Source organism: Microtus pennsylvanicus, chromosome 20, assembly GCF_037038515.1.
Source record: "Microtus pennsylvanicus isolate mMicPen1 chromosome 20, mMicPen1.hap1, whole genome shotgun sequence".
NCBI classification, from domain to species: domain Eukaryota; kingdom Metazoa; phylum Chordata; class Mammalia; order Rodentia; family Cricetidae; genus Microtus; species Microtus pennsylvanicus.
Genome location: NC_134598.1, coordinates 12,793,448 through 12,812,350, shown reverse-complemented (window position 1 = coordinate 12,812,350; position 18,903 = coordinate 12,793,448). Strand labels below are relative to the sequence as shown.

The 18,903-nt window shown below is 41.5% G+C and overlaps 1 protein-coding gene across 5 annotated transcripts in view; it reads left to right on the top strand.

Annotated features, from left to right (window-relative positions):
- The window catches only part of Ptprr (protein tyrosine phosphatase receptor type R), a 227,848-nt gene that overhangs the window by 190,611 nt on the left and 18,334 nt on the right, over nt 1-18,903 (top strand). For all 5 annotated transcript variants that reach the window (XM_075954367.1, XM_075954369.1, XM_075954368.1 and 2 more), the window contains 4 exons: nt 587-724; nt 11,811-11,921; nt 13,397-13,554; nt 16,740-16,853. In XM_075954367.1, the coding sequence (XP_075810482.1) occupies nt 587-724; nt 11,811-11,921; nt 13,397-13,554; nt 16,740-16,853 (521 nt within the window). The remainder of the gene's footprint in view (nt 1-586; nt 725-11,810; nt 11,922-13,396; nt 13,555-16,739; nt 16,854-18,903) is intronic.

Sequence of the window (18,903 nt, the reverse complement as noted above, 5' to 3'; positions counted from 1 at the left end):
ATTATGTAAAACTGAACTTTGCAACCCTCACTGCCAGATGATGCAAAAGGAAACTGCTCTTGTGTCTCCCGGCCACCTAGACCCAAATAATCACACAGAAACTATATTAACTACAATACTGTTTGGCTGTTGACTTGGGCATATTTCTAGCTAGCTCTCATGTTTTAAATGAACCCATTTCTATTAATCTGTGTGTCACTAAGAGGCTGTGGCCTACTGGTTAGATTCCAGCATCTTTCTCCTTTGGCAGCTACATGGCGTCTCCCTGACTCCTCCTTCTTTCTCCCTGCATTCAGTTTAGTTTTCTCACCTAGCTCTATTCTGCCCTGCCATAGACAAAATCAGCTTCTTTATTAAGCAATGGTAATAAAACATACTCACAGCATATAGGGGAACTTCCACATCAAAATGGCAAGCTGGATTTTCTGGGAAGTACCATACATGTGCCTGGTGGTGCTAGTTATCAGGGCAGCCACTTTGACCTACCACAACTCCGTTATTCTGAAGCTCACCCCCGCCACCCCACCAAATGTCCACTGCAGTCCATACATATAAATGACTGTGTTTGTCTCTTTACTCCAAACAGGGCTACAGTGGCAAGGAGAAAGCTTTCATTGCCACACAGGGCCCCATGATCAACACTGTGAACGACTTCTGGCAGATGGTTTGGCAGGAAGACAGCCCTGTGATTGTTATGATCACGAAACTCAAGGAGAAAAATGAGGTACGACGTTTAGCCCAGTTCTGAATGTTATACATGCTATTCCTACTATAAGACAGATTTGGAATAAATGAGATCACATGTACTTAGAAAATATTCGTATAAAATAGGATATAGACATTAAATGACAAGGTCACTTTACACCTCCAGCAAATGGCGGAAGTGTTGTTCTGTGAGTAACAACCTTCCTTCAGGAAACTTAACACACGTGGCATACATGGATCTCATTTGCACGCATGTATCTCAGTAAAGACAAAAGGATGAAGAAGCAAATAATCCTTTATTTATTAACAGATGCCATTCTGGTTGTTGGCAGATATATATTTGCATATATACATATATATGCAAATAAAATATATCAAGATTCCTTCCACTGGTAACTTTAACTCCCTAGTAGGAGAGATACAACAAATCTGTAAATAACAGCACAGTAGAAGGGATAGATGCTGTTGGATACAAACCAGACCAGGACAAGGGAGTGACTGGGCAGTGTGATGGGGCGAAGGGACAATTAGGAACTGCTTAGGAAAATGAGACTGAAAGGCACATTGGAGAGAAGTGATAGCTACTTTCCCAATGGCTTTATAGTAAGAAATCTGTCCCCATTAAAGAAAAATAGACAAACGTATATTTATCTCCACAGTGGCAATCTTTTCTAAGTGCTTGGTTTGCAGAATGACGTATTCTATATTTTGCACCATAAGAACAAAGTTGAGCAGTTCTTGGGGACTGCCATTCCAGGTGCTTCTTGTGTGCCAGGCATCTTGTTGAAAGAGTTGATGGTTGACTTTAGTTGGTATTTGTTTTTGTTGTTGTTGTTGTTGTTTTGTCAAAATCATTACACCATTTAAGGCAACTCGGATTTTTCTTTTCTTTCTTTCGGTAAGCTATAAGTTCACCTGTAGAATTCTGCTACTAGTTGAGAGAATGCAAACCCACAAAACTTAAAATCTTTTCAAAAAATTGCTGGTTTCTTTCATTTTCGCTATAATAAATGAAACGTGTCCAGAAAGAGAGCATGTTTCTTCCCAGTAGACGAAGTTATACATGCAGCTCTCTATATGTCTCTCCATCTGCTATGTGATCCCAGGGCTGCATGGTAGAAACGAGCCCTCATCCTCTCAAACTTTTCACATACGGTATCAACCTGTTGATGGATTAACTCTCTGACAATCCCTGCACAGTTGTTCACAATGCACGCTTCAGCTCTGTGATGGGACGGATTCTCCACGTTCCAACGTGTGTACCTCTTCGTGTGCACATCTGTGTATGCGTGTAGAGAATTTATGTAGTATGGTGGCTGGTTCACCCTAGCACCAAAGCTAGCAGCCAAGCCTTGCACCACCTTTGTAGGGAAGGCATTTATGATACGACTGTGATAGTAGAAATTACAAACATCTAAATAAATTTTCATGACGTAATCAGTGTCTTAGAACCTATTTCTATTCTTATAAATTCTATTTCTTCTATTAAAAATAAAATCAGCCAGGCATGGTGTCTCACACCTGGAATTTTAACACCAAGGATGCTGAGACAGTAAGACAATTGTGAGTTGAAAGTCGTCCTGGGCTACAGACAGAGTGAGATCCTGCCTCAAATTAATTAATTAATTAAGATAAAATCAAGGCTGTGAGGGGGCTAGAGAGATGGCTCAGTGGTTAAAGTGCTCACTAACCTTTCAGAGGAGAGGGGTTGGAGTTCAGCACCCACAATTGGGTAGCTCACAACTGCCTGCTGCTCTGACTCCTGGGGGCCTGGCACTCTTTCTGGCCTTGTGCACTCATGAACATATACATAAAAATAAATGTTTAAAAATTCCAAACATAGGAAAGAAACATGACTATGTAATTATTTGTAATATGTATAAGTACATGTTTTTGGAATACATATATTTTGAAGAGAAAATGTTGCTTCTTATAAATTGGGCAGAATCACTAAGGATTAATGTTAGGAGAACATACGTGGCAGAGGGGCTCGTGAAGATTATCTAGCAGGTTGCAGTGACTTTGTGTTAAATTATGATGTGTGCTCACTTGAGCCTCTTAAATCTCAGCTTCTGTGATACATTTTCATTCGCTCATAAAAAAGATGAGACATGTGCTGTAAGTGCCTTAATTTGTTCTTTTGATGTTTTTTATCCTTTGAATATTTTATAAATTTCTACAATGTATACTGATCATATCTCTCCAGCCACTGCCTTCCTCCAAGACTTCTCATGCCTGTCTAACTGGAGATTTTCAGGGCAGAATAAAGTTGATAGTCAGAGAACATCCCTTAAGCATTGGATTTATGTAGCACGTGTTAAAGAAACCCACTATGAGCGATTGGGGCTATGTCAGAGCCCCAAAGAATGGTCACTCTTCTTTAACCCCTGGACCAAGGCTATACTCCAATCAGAACTGCTCAGGGTCAGAGCTGTATGTTAAAGTGCCCTAGGGTACACCCCCTGGAGGTACGCAAGCTCTCTCTCCACCCTGTATTCACAAGGGAGAAAAGGGGGTTCATCCTGTGGGGGTACATAAGCTCTCTCTCCCCCCTGCACCCACAAGGGAGAAAAGGGAGTTCATCCCCTGGAGGTACACAAGCTCTCTTTCCACCCTGTACCTGCAAGGGAGAAGAGGGGTGCATCCCCTGGGGGTACACAAACTCTTTCTCCACCCTGTACCCACAAGGGAGAAGAGGGGTACATCCCTTGGGGGTATATAAGCTTGCTCTCCACCCTGTACCCACGAGAGAGAAGAGGGGTGCATCCCTTGGGGGTATGTAAGCTTGCTCTCCACCCTGTACCCACGAGAGAGAAGAGGGGTGCATCCCTTGGGGGTATGTAAGCTTGCTCTCCACCCTGTACCCACGAGGGAGAAGAGGGGTGCATCCCTTGGGGGTTTGTAAGCTCGCTCTCCACCCTGTACCCACGAGGGAGAAGAGGGGTACATCCCTTGGGGGTATGTAAGCTTGCTCTCCACCCTGTACCCACGAGGGAGAAGAGGGGTACATCCCTTGGGGGTACGTAAGCTCGCTCTCCACCCTGTACCCACGAGGGAGAAAAGCTCCTTTTCTTAATTTTTGCTTCCATTCTGTTTTCCCGCGCCCACAAAAGAGCTGTGTGGATCTGATGAAAGCTAGAATACCTTAAAAAAAAAAAAATAACTCACACTTTAAAATGTTGTTGAGGAATTTGTTTTTCTCTTTGGCTGCATAACTCAGAACTTGAAGGCGTACATTATTGGTTTGTTTTTCATTTTTACCATTTGGCCTCTTATCTTTTCTAAGGTTTGAGATACACTCCCAGGGATGCGAAAGTCAAGCATGTTATGTATTTGCTGTGATATCTGCCGCTTGTTTATTTCCTGGAGCCAGGCATAATCCAAAACAGTGCAAGACAATGCTTTTAACCATTCTTTTGCCTTTAAATTAAACTGAAAATCTTTATGCTCAAGCACATTATACATGTAATATCATACATGCAACTCTAATGTTCTGCCAATCAAAATGATTCTGAGAAGTCTAGTTTTAAAAAAATACACCATAGGTCCACGCCACCAGGAAAATGCTGGCTACTGAACACTGGCCAGTTCTCAATTGTGCTCAGTGTCATTGTTTAAAATAGACGAAAATCATTTCCTCCAAACAATACGGAGGTGGAGATATCTTTAGAAGTTCCCACGCTTTATATGTTTATGAACTGTTTACTTTCTAATAAATAAAGAAATGAATAATCACCACCTTCCTTTTAACAATTCCAATAATCTCAGGTACATTTTACAAAATGAGAATAAACAAAAAATAAAAAAAAACTAGGACTGAAAAATGAGTATTTAGAATAAAAGAGTTGCTGGTGATTTTGAGTCTTTCATTTGTTAAATGAGTCTCAACATGAAAAGAATTCCTTATGAAGGATCTGGGCTTTGGATTTGGAAAACCCCAGGAAAAATAAGTTAGAAAGTCGTAGCAATGGTCCAGGCAAGCAATGCTGAGGGACTGAGTTAAGGCAGAGGCAGGGGTCCTTAGAACAGGGAATTGAGTTGAGGAGTGTTCCAGAACTGAGAGCCGCAGGGCTTTGTTGTGATTGAAGCGGAGGCAGATGAAGGAGCACTGGACCCTAGTTTAGACAGCTGAGTGGATGGCGGTGCCATGAACCCAAATTGAGAGAAAAAGGCAGATTTTGAGGGAAGAGAATGAGCTTTGCATTTCAAGTACGAAGTTTGGGGAGTCCTGGAGACTTTGGGGTGGTACTTAGAATTAAAGGTCTAGAAGTCTCTATAGGCAAGAGATGAAAACGGGGGCCATGCTAATAGAAAACATAGGAAGGCTTAGAACTGATATAAAGAGAAAGATGGGGTACTTATACCCCATTGTATATTATACTTTCAACATTGTGAATAATCTCTTTGCTGTAGTTCATTAAAATATTACTGTTAATAACTGCTGGATCCCATTGTGTGGATATATCAAAAGCATGCAGTCATTTGCTTATTAACAGATATTTAAATTGCTTTAACTTTTTTGTCCACCTCTAATGAGCTGATGTTTATTAAGATATATTCATACATTATCAGACCAAATGACGTAGGTTCTTGAAAAACCACATTCCAGTGAAGGATGATACAGAACACACTGTAAGTGTAAAGGAACTTCCCCTCTGCACTCTGAAGTTTCAGAAATTAAGCCTGCTGAGTAAGCTAACATAGAGTCACAAGGAAAGAGCAACACAAACATTGTAGATACACAGCAACATCACAAGAATGGAAAGTGAACATCCAATAAGATTAAAATCCTTACATGCGGTTTTCCTTTGGGAAAATGAAGTGGGGAGTGTAAACTGTGTTTAGAAATTCACTGGGGGAAGGGAAGGGCTTCTTGTTTGATCTCAGTCTTCTGTATTGTATTGTTTTGTTTTATTCATGCGTGTGTATTAGATTTTGAGTCAGGATACTCCTAGGTAGCCCAGGCTAACCTCAAACTCACCACCTCCTTCCCTTGGCCTTCTAAGTACTGGGATTACCAGAGTAAGCTGCCATAACCATCCTGGGGAATTGTTTTTAGGTGAAGTAAATGGGCCAGAAGAATTTACCAGAGTCTTGAACAAAGTTCATCTGAGCTCTCTGGGTGTGGTGTCAACTCTTGTTCTTTCCACTGGTGAATCTTCCTTTGGAGATTCTAGGGAGGGCCTGGAAGAACTTCCCTCATTCGGATAAGGATACTTCAGAGGGAGCAGCTTCCTGGGGCTCTGAGGGTTGAGCTGCAGGGGCAGGAAGTCTAACTCTTGGTTCTGAAACAGCAGCTGTAGCTCAAGACACTTTAACATCACAGCAGCACACTCTGGTCATTTGCTGGGCCCCAGCACAATCACACAAATTCTCTAGCCTCTCTCTCAGAGTGACGGCACACTAGCTTATTCTCCACTTTGCATAGCCACACAAACAAATACACACATGCAAAATCCACTTTTTAATAATGGGGCTGAGGTATATTTGGTTTTGTGCTTTTGTTTCGTTTTGAGTGCCATTCTGAAACTAGGGCTCCAGGTTATAAAATGTATATTCACATTATCAAAGTTCCCCATTGTGTTTTTTTAAGTGGGGAAGCATGCAGAAAAGCCTGTAAAACAGTATTGGTGATGAATCCTATTTAGGTTTCTAAGCTTCACAGAAACCTTATGGCTGTCTCATTGTGATTTGACTTTAGCTTTCTTTATTCCTAACAAATCACCAGGCTCTTGGTGTCCTGGCCCATAAAATGACTTTAAAGTAAGTGATACCTGTTGCTTATCAATGTTCTGTTGCTGTGAAGAGACACCATGACCAAGGCACTTCTCATAAAAGAAAGCATTAAACTGAGGACTTGCTTAGGGTTTGGAGGGTTAATCCATGATCATCATGGCGGGAAGCAGACAAGCATGGTGCTGTAGCTGAGAGCTTTACATCCTGAACTACAGGAGAGAGAGAGAGAGAGAGAGAGAGAGAGAGAGAGAGAGAGAGAGAGAGAGAGAGAGAGAGAGAGATGCACCAGCACAGTCTGGATGCTGTGACTGGCAGGGGGTGCCTGGATTAAGACCCAGCTAAAGCCTTTTATACCTCTACTGCTTCTGTGGAAAACCACCGGGCCAGAAAGAACACAAACATCCGTGTCAATTACAGACCGCAAGGGAGTTCAGCTATTGATCAGGGTGAGTGAGGGCAGCTGGATCACGAGAGAGAGAGAGAGAGAGAGAGAGAGAGAGAGAGAGAGAGAGAGAGAGACTCACCCCGGTGTGCAATTTTGAAACCTCAAAGCCCACCCCCAGTGACACACCTTCTCTAGCAAGGCCACACCTCCTAATCCTTCTCAAACAGTTCCACTGACTGGGGACCAACCTTTCCAACATAGGAGCCAATGGGGGCCCTTTCCATCAAACCACCACACTTCCCAACCTCAGGAGATTATGCAAGGTATCAAATGATATATTGGTGGTGAGAGTATGTTTAATGGTAAAACTGTACATATGTTAATAATATTTAGCTGATACACCAGGGATAACAGAATCTGTAATAGTAATTGTAGACAATATGCTACCATTTTATCCCTCTCAAATACTGACAGAGCCTTAAACTGAATCTTTAATTCAGAGACATTTTTCATGTGATGATACATAGCTTTAGCTCATACAGCAAACATCTCTTTGAATATATATATATATCCTTGAAACAGGCATGTTGTTTGGTAATCAAATTCCTAACTATGCCTCCCCTTGTGTTCTACTCTTCCTATAAACGCCTCACTTTGAAGAATTGTTCAACAAATTAATGTGTACAATGCTTTCAGTCAGCCTGATAATTACTTGTTTACACACACACACACACACACACACACACAAACATTTTTTCTCCTTCAAACTATGGATTCTTGGGGCTAATAGTCTTACTAAAAGGCCGAGCCCAGTTACCAGAATGATAGTGGTGATTTGAGACTGTATTCACCTAGATAGTGGTATACTTTCAATTACTTTCTTAGTGAGGCTCCCCAGAATTATCTGTAAGACAGCATTTTCTACCTCCTTCACGTCATTGGTCATTGCTCTCACTACAAATAAATAAGCCCTATGATGCAGTTCAGGACAATAATTTTAACATGAACTTGGGCTCCTTGAACAGCCACATTTTTAGCCTCATCCCACTCCTGGGAGAATACTCAAAAGCATCCACAGTGATCTGATCTCTTTCTGTTTTCCTCCATTGCAAGAGGATGGGGGTTCTGTGTGTAAAAATAGCTATTGTAACTTAGAAAGGAGATGGGATGCTAATTAAAGGTTGTTTGTTGGATGAGCAAGTCATACTGTATCACCTGCTGGGAGTTGCCTGCCAGCTGCTTTTTTGGTAAGAAATCAAGGAAAACACAAGAAGACCAAGCAAGCTTAAGGGAACTGAGGACCAGGCTTCCACGTTTCAAGTTGTATTGTACACCACTCAAATCAGGGTGCAGGCACCAAGCTCCCACCTGGCCCATTTCCTCCTTGATTCTGCGAGTCACTTTCTTTCAAAAGAGCCCTGCTACTCAGGCCTGCTTGTGGACAATGGGGCTCCCGTCAGACTGCTGAGCCACAGCAGGCCTCTTTCTTTGGTCAATTCTCACTAGGATGCTGTCAGTCTCCCTGGCTTATCTGGGAGATGGTGAGTATTAGGATGAACATTAAGTTAAATCACCGAGTTTGCAGGAAAGAAACTAGTCAAACGGGTTAGTCTAACTGGGTGGGATCCAGGGCTGTACAAGAGATCTTGCTGGTCAAACATGAGGACTTGAGTTTGAATACTCAAGCGACCACATAAAAACTCTGGCACCACTGTGTGCTTTTGTAACCCCAGGGCTGTAAACAGGAGGGTTGGTGGGGCTCCCTGGAGGCCAGGCTACCTGGAGCTTCAGTGATTCAAGAACACAAGGCAGAGAATAATAGTGCAGGACACCTGATATCCTCTTCCGGTGTCTACATGTGGGTGAATAGGCTTGTATACACACACACAGAGGGGGGAGGGAGAGGGGGATAGAGAGTCAGATGAACACAGAGAAGAAGGTCTTTTAATTTTTTTAAATTTTATTCATTATTTGCCAGGATGGAAAGAACAGGGGTGGGGACATGCCAAAGTATCATGATAACTTTGTAGAATTGGTTTGCTGCTGCCACCTATGGGATCGAGGGACCAAACTCAGGTCATCAGTTGAGCAAGCTAAGCCCTCTTGCTGGGCACCGGCTTTTAACAGTAGTGTGAAGTTATTCAGTCTGGGCGGCATATAAGTAAAGCTGGGGTGATTTCAACATTTCAACTGTATTGGAAAGGGCAAATATGTAAAGATGTTTGAGTTTATTGCAATGGATGGAAGAAACCGCTCCACCGGATGGTATGGTTTTCTTCCTGGCAGCTAGATGTTGAAGTGATGTCATGATAAAACCTTAAAGGTGTGTTTCAAGCGTAACGTATGCCTTCTCTTTAATTCTGTGGCTCTGTTGTAGGGAGCTGCAGGCTGTGTTCCTGCCACTTTAGCTCCTGGTCTCCTGGCTAGCTTATGCCCCGAAATAACAACAGACAAATTATATTCTTTTAAACACTACTTGGCCCGTTATTTCTAGCCTCTTCTAGGCTAACTCTCGCAACTGGACTAGCCCATTTCTAATAATGTGTGTAGCACCCCAAGGTGCGCTTACCGGAAAGATTCTAGCCTACGTCCATCCTGGGTCTGAGCTTCATTGCGTCTGCCTGGGAGAGGGGAGCATGGCGTCTGAGCTCACTTCCTCTTCCTCCCAGCGTTCTGTTCCGTTTACTCCACCCACCTATGTTCTAAGATATCAGGGCCAAGCAGTTTCTTTATTTTTTAACCAATGACCTTCCTCCATCATGGCTCTATGAATGTTTGCTAGAGTTTTGAATTTATATGTACTTAACTTTTATTTCAAGTGTTCATATAGTTTTACCATACACGTGAAAAATCAAGTGGCCTAGAGATATAAGACCGTAATTGATGACAACATGTGAAAGAATTTCTATATAAATGTGTATATTAAAAAAAATGTGTATATTATTGGGAATTATCACCCAGGCCTGTAGGTGCATTGGTATGAGAAAGCGCCTGGCCACAGCCACCATGGTGGAGAGCATTTCTTATACTTGTTGGTTATTAAGAAATTCTTAAATCCTCTTTGGAGTTTGGGGAAATTTTACCTTGTCATTATGACTGGGGTGGGGTTAATAGTAAAGTAGGACAAACACTTTTTAAACACAAACACTTTATTGAGCTCCATTCTATACATCGTACAGTTCATCTCTACATCATACAGTTATCTCTACATCATACAGTAATCTCTACATCATACAGTCCATCTCTACATCATACAGTAATCTCTACATTATACAGTTATCTCTACATCATACAGTTATCTCTACATCATACAGTTATCTCTACATCATACAGCTATCTCTACATCATACAGTTATCTCTACATCATACAGTTATCTCTACATCATACAGTTATCTCTACATCATACAGTTATCTCTACATTATACAGTTATCTCTACATCATACAGTCATCTCTACATCATACAGTCATCTCTACATCATACAGTTATCTCTACATCATACAGTTATCTCTACATCATACAGTCCATCTCTACATCATACAGTCATCTCTACATCATACAGTCATCTCTACATCATACAGTTATCTCTACATCATACAGTCATCTCTACATCATACAGTCATCTCTACATCATACAGTTATCTCTACATCATACAGTCATCTCTACATCATACAGTTATCTCTACATCATACAGTAATCTCTACATCATACAGTCCATCTCTACATCATACAGTAATCTCTACATTATACAGTTATCTCTACATCATACAGTTATCTCTACATCATACAGTTATCTCTACATCATACAGCTATCTCTACATCATACAGTTATCTCTACATCATACAGTTATCTCTACATCATACAGTTATCTCTACATCATACAGTTATCTCTACATTATACAGTTATCTCTACATCATACAGTCATCTCTACATCATACAGTCATCTCTACATCATACAGTTATCTCTACATCATACAGTTATCTCTACATCATACAGTCCATCTCTACATCATACAGTCATCTCTACATCATACAGTCATCTCTACATCATACAGTCATCTCTACATCATACAGTTATCTCTACATCATACAGTCATCTCTACATCATACAGTCATCTCTACATCATACAGTTATCTCTACATCATACAGTCATCTCTACATCATACAGTTATCTCTACATCATACATTTATCTCTCTACATCATACAGTTATCTCTACATCATACAGTCATCTCTACATCATACAGTTATCTCTACATCATACAGTCATCTCTACATCATACAGTTATCTCTACATCATACAGTTCATCTCTACAGCATACAGTAATCTCTACATCATACAGTTATCTCTACATCATACAGTTATCTCTACATCATACAGTTCATCTCTACAGCATACAGTAATCTCTACATCATACAGTTATCTCTACGTCATACAGTTATCTCTACATCCTACAGTTATCTCTACATCATACAGTTATCTCTACATCATACAGTCCATCTCTACATCATACAGTTATCTCTACATCATACAGTTATCTCTACATCATACAGTTATCTCTACATCATACAGTTATCTCTACATCATACAGTCATCTCTACATCATACAGTTATCTCTACATCATACAGTTATCTCTACATCATACAGTTATCTCTACATCGTAAGTTTATCTCTCTACACATCATACAATCCATCTCTCTACACACCATACAGTTCATCTCGTCCTAGTATCTTTACAGAATAATAAAACTGACTTTTGAGTTTTTTTAGTCCTCTCTCATATATTACATCCCAACCACTGTTTCCCCTCCCTCTGCTCCCCCAGCCTCTCCCCTTCCAGATGCACCCCCCACTCTGCCACCCCTCAGAAAAGGGCAGGCTTCCCAGGGACTTGTAAATTTTTTAATTCAATGAGAAAAACTGAGACCTTTGAAGGAAGTGTATTACAAAGACTTGCTGTGTTCTTTCTCCCCCCGCAGAAATGTGTGCTCTACTGGCCCGAAAAGAGGGGGATTTACGGCAAGGTTGAGGTTCTGGTCATCAGTGTGAATGAATGTGATAGCTACACCATCCGAAACCTCGTCTTAAAGGTAAGGCTATGCAGCCAGTGCTGTCTTCAAAGTCGGTGATGATAAAGGTTACATTCCTTCTTTGAAATGACTTATCCTAAGTACTAACCGATTCAACTAACACAAGCGAGATAATACTGAGACCACAGACAAACTATCATTATTCCTCCTTTGTTGTTTGATACTGTTAAGATATGGAATAATTAAATTCATGTAAGTAGGTATTAAGACAGTTTGTTTCGTAGATGTTGGCATCATCTAATTTTCATTTATGGACCCCCTCTGGATTAACCTTTGGAAATCTCTTAACTAAGGCTTGTTCAGGCTACCTGGCCAAGACTTTGATGATAATGTCATTGTGGTCAAGGTAGCATTGAGTGAAGCCTCAGAACTGTGGAAGAGAAGAGAAAAATCTACACTGCTACATGGCTGTGGGAGGCAACAAGAGCCTGCCATGCTGATGAGAGCTTCAAAAGCTTGTAGTTAACAGTCATTCTCAGGGACTTCCCTAGACCAGCTTCCATCATAGAGATACGCTCTTACTTAACCCATGGGGCAGCAGGTGCTAGCCAGCATTGCCATGGTGTTCGTTTTGCTTTTAAAGAATGATCAACCTAAAGACCTCAGTCCATCTATCAACAGCCTGCTGCTGGGATAGAAGCACCACAGAGAGGATGGCCGTGAAGGGAGAGCTACAGAAATGTTTGCTATTCAAAGGTGTAGCAGAGGGAGGCTTGGCAGAAACCTGTTTCAAAACACATGCCTGATAAGAAACGGGCCTCCCACCTGAGCTCTGCGTTGTGTGATGGTGTGTGTGAGCCTTAGCTCTTAGTGCTCCACTGTAGGGATGCGATGGAACTCCTTTACTGCTAAGGTTCCCCACTGTTGTCAAATACCAGCATCCCAGATGAGGATAGAACAATTCTTACTGAATATCAAACAAGTGTTCTTATATTGGCTACTATGTTTATATATGATCTATCAAGATTTAGAGAACAGGAAACACAACATATCCCTTTCTTTCTGTTATATTTTCCCCTCTTAAGCAGGCCATGGTGGCACAAGCTTTTAATCCCATCATACAGAGGCAAGTGGATCTCTGTGGGTTTGAGGCCAGCCTGGCTGACAGAGCAGATTCCAGGACAGCCAGGGCTATAGCATGAGACCCTGTCACAAATAATAGCAACATTTTCACCTACTAAAGCATATTAAAAATATATATTTAGTCTATAATACATATGTGATCTGTATGATGGATTCGTATGCAGACCTCACTTTTTAGAGGATGAACACTCAACCTTCCCTGTCAAGCCAGGACATGCACAGTAAAACTTTCTTGAGGTGAAAGGGTAATTTTGAAAAACTTCTAGATTTTTTCCTACCTAGAAGTTAGCTGGCAGTAAGACAGGAGCCAGAGAAGTCGCTTAGCATTGTGGGGTGGGTGCCTTTTAGTTTCACGAGTGAATAAGTAATTCGATGGCCTGTGCTATTTTCAGCAAGGAAGTCACACCCAACATGTGAAGCATTACTGGTACACTTCATGGCCTGATCACAAAACTCCAGACAGTGCCCAGCCCCTTCTGCAGCTCATGCTGGACGTAGAAGAAGACAGACTTGCCTCTGAGGGTCGAGGGCCTGTGGTTGTCCACTGCAGGTAAGGCACGAACCCGTCCTCCGGCCAGAACAGCTATTTCCTCTCTAATCACAGAACGTGGAGAAGGAGGGCTTAGCTTCCTGGGTGTAACTCTGTAGTAAATCGAGTATTTATTAAAAGTGGAGGGACATCCTAATACTGGAGCCTTTATCAAAATGATGCTTACAGAAATTAATTAGACTTTTTGGGGCATTTTTAGCATGCAACAAAGTGCTAACGTTTCAAGTATTAAACAGACGTCTGAGTAAGCAAGAGGCCTTCCTCTGTCATCCGACCTGGAGCTCCTTTGGTTCATTTCTGTCCCGTTAGTCACTTCCACACTGAGAACTGCAGACACGTTTAGTTTTTGATGGAGCGTTGCTGTTTTAAAATACCATATGGATTGTATATATTGATGGCGCTTATTATTATGGCAGATTTGGTGGAATCATTAATGATATTCAATGCTATCTCATGATAACCAGATGGAAAATGATTTATGAAGTGGGAAACGGGCAAGTGGTCATTTGTTTTAAGGAAAACAAGTGCACACACAGGGCTCAGGGGCCACGCAGACGGTAGCAACAGTGTTCCGTGGGGTTCTCTTCCTCGCGTCTAGTTTGATGTTCACCCCCTAAAACTGACATTTCCCCCTTTATTTCATGTGAGCAAAGCAAGTAATTTATATTCATTATATAATGCCATGTATTCTGTATTTTTTAAAATAACTGATGTTGATTCATTTTACCTTCTAAATATCCTAAGAAGAAGTTCAATAAGACACATGATTTTAGATTTATTTTACTCTCCTTCTGTTTCGAAGCTTTGTGGATTAATTAAACATTCTTATATGTGTGTGTCTATTTACCAAAGTGGCATTACTCCGTTTCTAACATTAGATTTTATCCTAAACCCTCAGAGTCAAAGGGGAAAAACTAGTTGGGTACAGTTCACGACTGAAGGCCCCACCCAAAATCATTAAACACTAAAGATATCTAAGCTGAAAGAGGCCCCTCTGCTATAGAATTAAGGCCCCTTCTGATGATTACTTCTAAGAACGAGGCCTCCTTTGTTCCCTTCACGCTGCATCCAGGCTGACAGTTATCTTTGCGCCTCCTTTCAACTCCCGGCTCAGGATCTAATCAGTTACCAGATTGGCTTTCTCTTCAAAGCATCTCCCACAATCACACTTCCTGTCCACCCATCCTAGTCCGGGCCCTTATGACCTCATCCTTGTAGTTTAAAGCTCGTTGGCTAATTGCACACACAGACCCTTCTCCCTCGGGCCAGTCTGGCCTAGCCTGTGTGCTTCTTTGAGATGATGTTCCTGAATGTCTGCATGGCATGCAGTCCTTGTTCAAAGCTGGTAGATAGGTTCACAACACCCAAAGCAACAGTGCTTAGCCTTGATTCTGCAGATACACTAGAGACGAGTGAATTCCTTGACAGTATTTGAACAAGTTCGAATGCATGCATGAGCTTCTTTCTGAAGAGTTCCCATCAAATTCTTTTAAACTTTCATAAGAGGATGTGGCTCACTTTGTGGCCTCTCGTGGAGGATATTAGTTTCCATGCCTGGTTTGTTTCCTGCTTGTCTACCCATCGAAGCTAATCTACTGCCTGTCACAAGTCACATCTTTTATTTTGCATCAAATTCTTCCTTCATATTATTGTTGCACCTGGGATATGTTCTCGCTTGTGATAGAGTACCTGCCATTCCTAGTATATGGCAAAAATCCTATTTCTTCAAAGAAACAAAGTCTTTATGGATATCTCAATTAAAGGAGATCCATTCCTTATCAATTTTGTTTTAGTCACATTCAGCTGAAAAAAATCATATTAAATATGAGAAATATTATGATTCATGAGAATAAAGATAATAGGACATATGGCAGAAAAAAAGACAAAAAATGCAGGCTGAGCTGGGCAGTGCTGGTGCATGCCTTTAAGCCCAGCACTTTAGAGGCAGAGGCAGGCGGATCTCTGTGAGCTCAAGACCAGCCTGGTCTACAGAGTAAGTTCCAAGACAAGCTCCAAAGTTCCAAACAGAAACCTTGTCTCTAAAAACTAAAAAAAAAAATGCAAATTGAAATATTTGTTAGGTTAAGATTTTTCCAAGTCACGTGTTCCAGGATGAGTAAGTTAGATGTTGTGTTGTCACCAATGGGAGCCAGCAACAGCGAGTAAAGCGTGATCGTGTCCTTAGCTTGTGACAGCGAGCCTAGCAGCTGCGCCATGAACCAATCCAAGAAAAGATTTGAGGACTGGGAAGCATGATGACACACTGAGCATGCGCGTGTGCTACAGACAGGAAAGCACGGTCCCAGAGGCTCAGCTGAGCTAGAAAATAGGAGGCATGACGACAGATGAGATGGGGGGGGGGGTGAGAGAGGTGCAGATGTAGAAGATGGAGCCAGGATTCCTAGGCTAGAAAACCTTACAAGGTGGATGATGCCATTGCGGGAGAGATAAAGAGATGTGTATATTTAAGTGTATTGAACTTGTGAAAAACAGTAACATCAAGAGTTCCACCTAGGAGAAGTTTGGGGACTTGAGATACATAAAAATGGTGATCAAAATGGCAGGGGCTAAAATTGATCCCATAGACTTGCTATGTAAGGCAGGTAAATACATAAACTCTCTAAAACACGTTGTATTTCTATTGAGTTACCATCTCAATGTAAGTGACTTGGATATATGTGCTTCCAATCTTATTCATTCTCCTAAATAGAAGTGAATGTTTATTCACTAGACTCCAGCATCTAACCGCATCTCCTGATCAGTACTCATCCCAGAATCCCCTCTGTGCCTGTAGCAATACAATCCTTCTTGTCCTCCAGGCCTGGTTCTCTTTGACATTTTGTTTTCCACGGTTCACATTTAGACATTGTAGTGTGTCTAAATATTTCCCTTTTTTCCCAACTGCCTATTCCTTGCCTTAATTATTCTTTCTAGAACAGTTGCAATGTCTGCACATCCTCCCAACCCCTCACCTCCTTCCACCATGCTCATTCAACTGCTTGAAGTCAACCAAAGAGTGTTTTAAGCACAGCACAGGCTAGATGTGTGATTGTCAACCCATAGTAGCTTTATCATTGTTATTATTAGTTCTCATAGTTTCAAAGTTAAAAAGTATGCTTTAAAAAGCATGCAGCTTAGCTTTGTTGCTTTTCCTTATCTTCTCGTTCCTTTTCTTTCCCATTCAGTGCAGGGATTGGGAGGACGGGATGCTTCATCGCCACATCCATTGGCTGTCAGCAGCTGAAAGAAGAGGGAGTCGTGGACGCACTAAGTATTGTCTGCCAGCTTCGCGTAGACAGGTATGTAAACGGGATGGCGTGATAGAGACCTCAGGACTGTCCTCCACAGCCTCATCTAATCCACCTCACTTCACAGACATGACAGCTCTAAGGTCCTGGGTCTCCATACTAAAGAACATGCCTTGTAGGTAGAGCATTTTGAAAGCATTTTCACAAACATAAAGACCAGAGTTCGGATCCCCAGGAACCACAAAAAACATCAGTGAGCATGACAAGCAACTCATAATTCCAGAGAGCAGGAAGTGGAGGCCAGAGGTCCCCAGAACAAGTTGGCTAGCTAGACTAGCCAGAAAGTAGCCAGGTTCAATGAGAGAATGCCTTACCGTGCAAGGGGAAGAGTGACTGAGGAAGACACCTAACATTAACCGTGTACTGCCACATGCACGTGTGTACATGTATGCGCACACATGCATCCTGTGTGCCCACATATACATGTACATAAACTACAGACACACACACACTAACCCACTCCCACAACAACACACACCAGCCAAAAAGAAAAGAAGAATATGCATTACATTAAAATTATATCTAAGCAAGACAGTCTAGGTTATAGAGAGCTTACCACGAGAAGAGTGGGGGAGAGACTGAAGGAATGGGGAGAGGGGGAGTGAGAGGGGGGGCAGAGGAAGGAGAAGGGAAGAAACTGAAGGTTCAGACACATGGGATAACAAGTTGGAGGCCTATTATAACAAAACTTACCACAAAACAACAACAAAAAAGACATTGAAGAAACTGGTGTATAACACCAACTTCAGAAGCCCAAATACCAAAGCTCATGGTTAAATATTCCTCATCTTCAGTATGTTTATAATGTCTTAAATCTGAACTCCTTCGTGTATAATCTGCATTTTTCTTATGACTTAATTGAACCACTTGGTTTAGTATTTTGAACCTTTAACATGAACGTTTTGCTATTTCCAGGAGTCCTTTTTAAAATCACCTTTCAAAATGTGATGAAATACACAGAACATCCTAGGCATTCTTGAGTGGAGAGTGTGTGCTGAGTGCACAAACACTCCCCGTTAGACAAACAATGATCAGAATTGCCTTCACTTTACAAAACTGTGTCCATCAAGTCATCCCTCTCCCAACCCAGCACTTGGAAACCATCATCCTGTCTGTACACACTTGACTATTCTTGGTCCTCCTCATCCTTCTCTCCCCTTTCTTTCTTCAGCACATCCTCTTTATTCTTCTTTTCAGCTTTTTTGCTTTCATGCAGCACAGACTAGCCTCATTATCTGTGTATAATACACTAGCACACTTGGATCTAGGTAACATTCATTATCAAAAGCATGCTGTAACTGTCTTCTGTGTGCCTGGCTTCATTTCATGTAGCATAGTAGCTTCAGGGTTAATCTGTATTCTGACATGTGTCAGAATGCCCTGAAAAATAGTCCATTATCTGTCTATAAGACACTATGTTCATCTATTTATGTGTTGATCAATGTATGTATTATTTTGTCTGTTATGAATAATGATGTCACAATGGATATTTACATGTTTATTTTAGACTCCATTTTCAATTCTTTGCGATATTACTGGATTTAATTCCCAAGTAGTCAAAAAATTCTTGTTTTCTACAAGAATTCCTACCACTTTATTTTCCTTTTTTTTTTAAATGTAGTAGCCGTCCAAAAGTGCCCACGTGGGAAGGTTATCCTTATGATAATCGATGCTAAGTTTGAAAACAAAACAGAGAAGAAACTTTTTGCCCCCAGCTGAGCTTGAGAATGGAGTGGAGAATGGAGAGCTGGGTCAGTGATAGGGAACAAGAGTCGATGCCTCTTAAGAGTGGCTTCCAGGGAGGGTGAGAGGCACACCTCCAGGGGACAAGGCAAAGCTCTACAGGGAACACTCTACAGGGAAGAAGGTGGAAATACAGGGTTCTCTCCTTTCATACAAACAAATCATGCTAAGTAATCAGAAATCCAGGGTGGGTCTAGATATTCAACATGCAAATACAGTCTTGCAGCAACAAAGGAAGCTTCTTGCCCTTTGAGAGGGAAAGAAAAAGCCAAGATGTAAACTAGATTATATGAGCCAG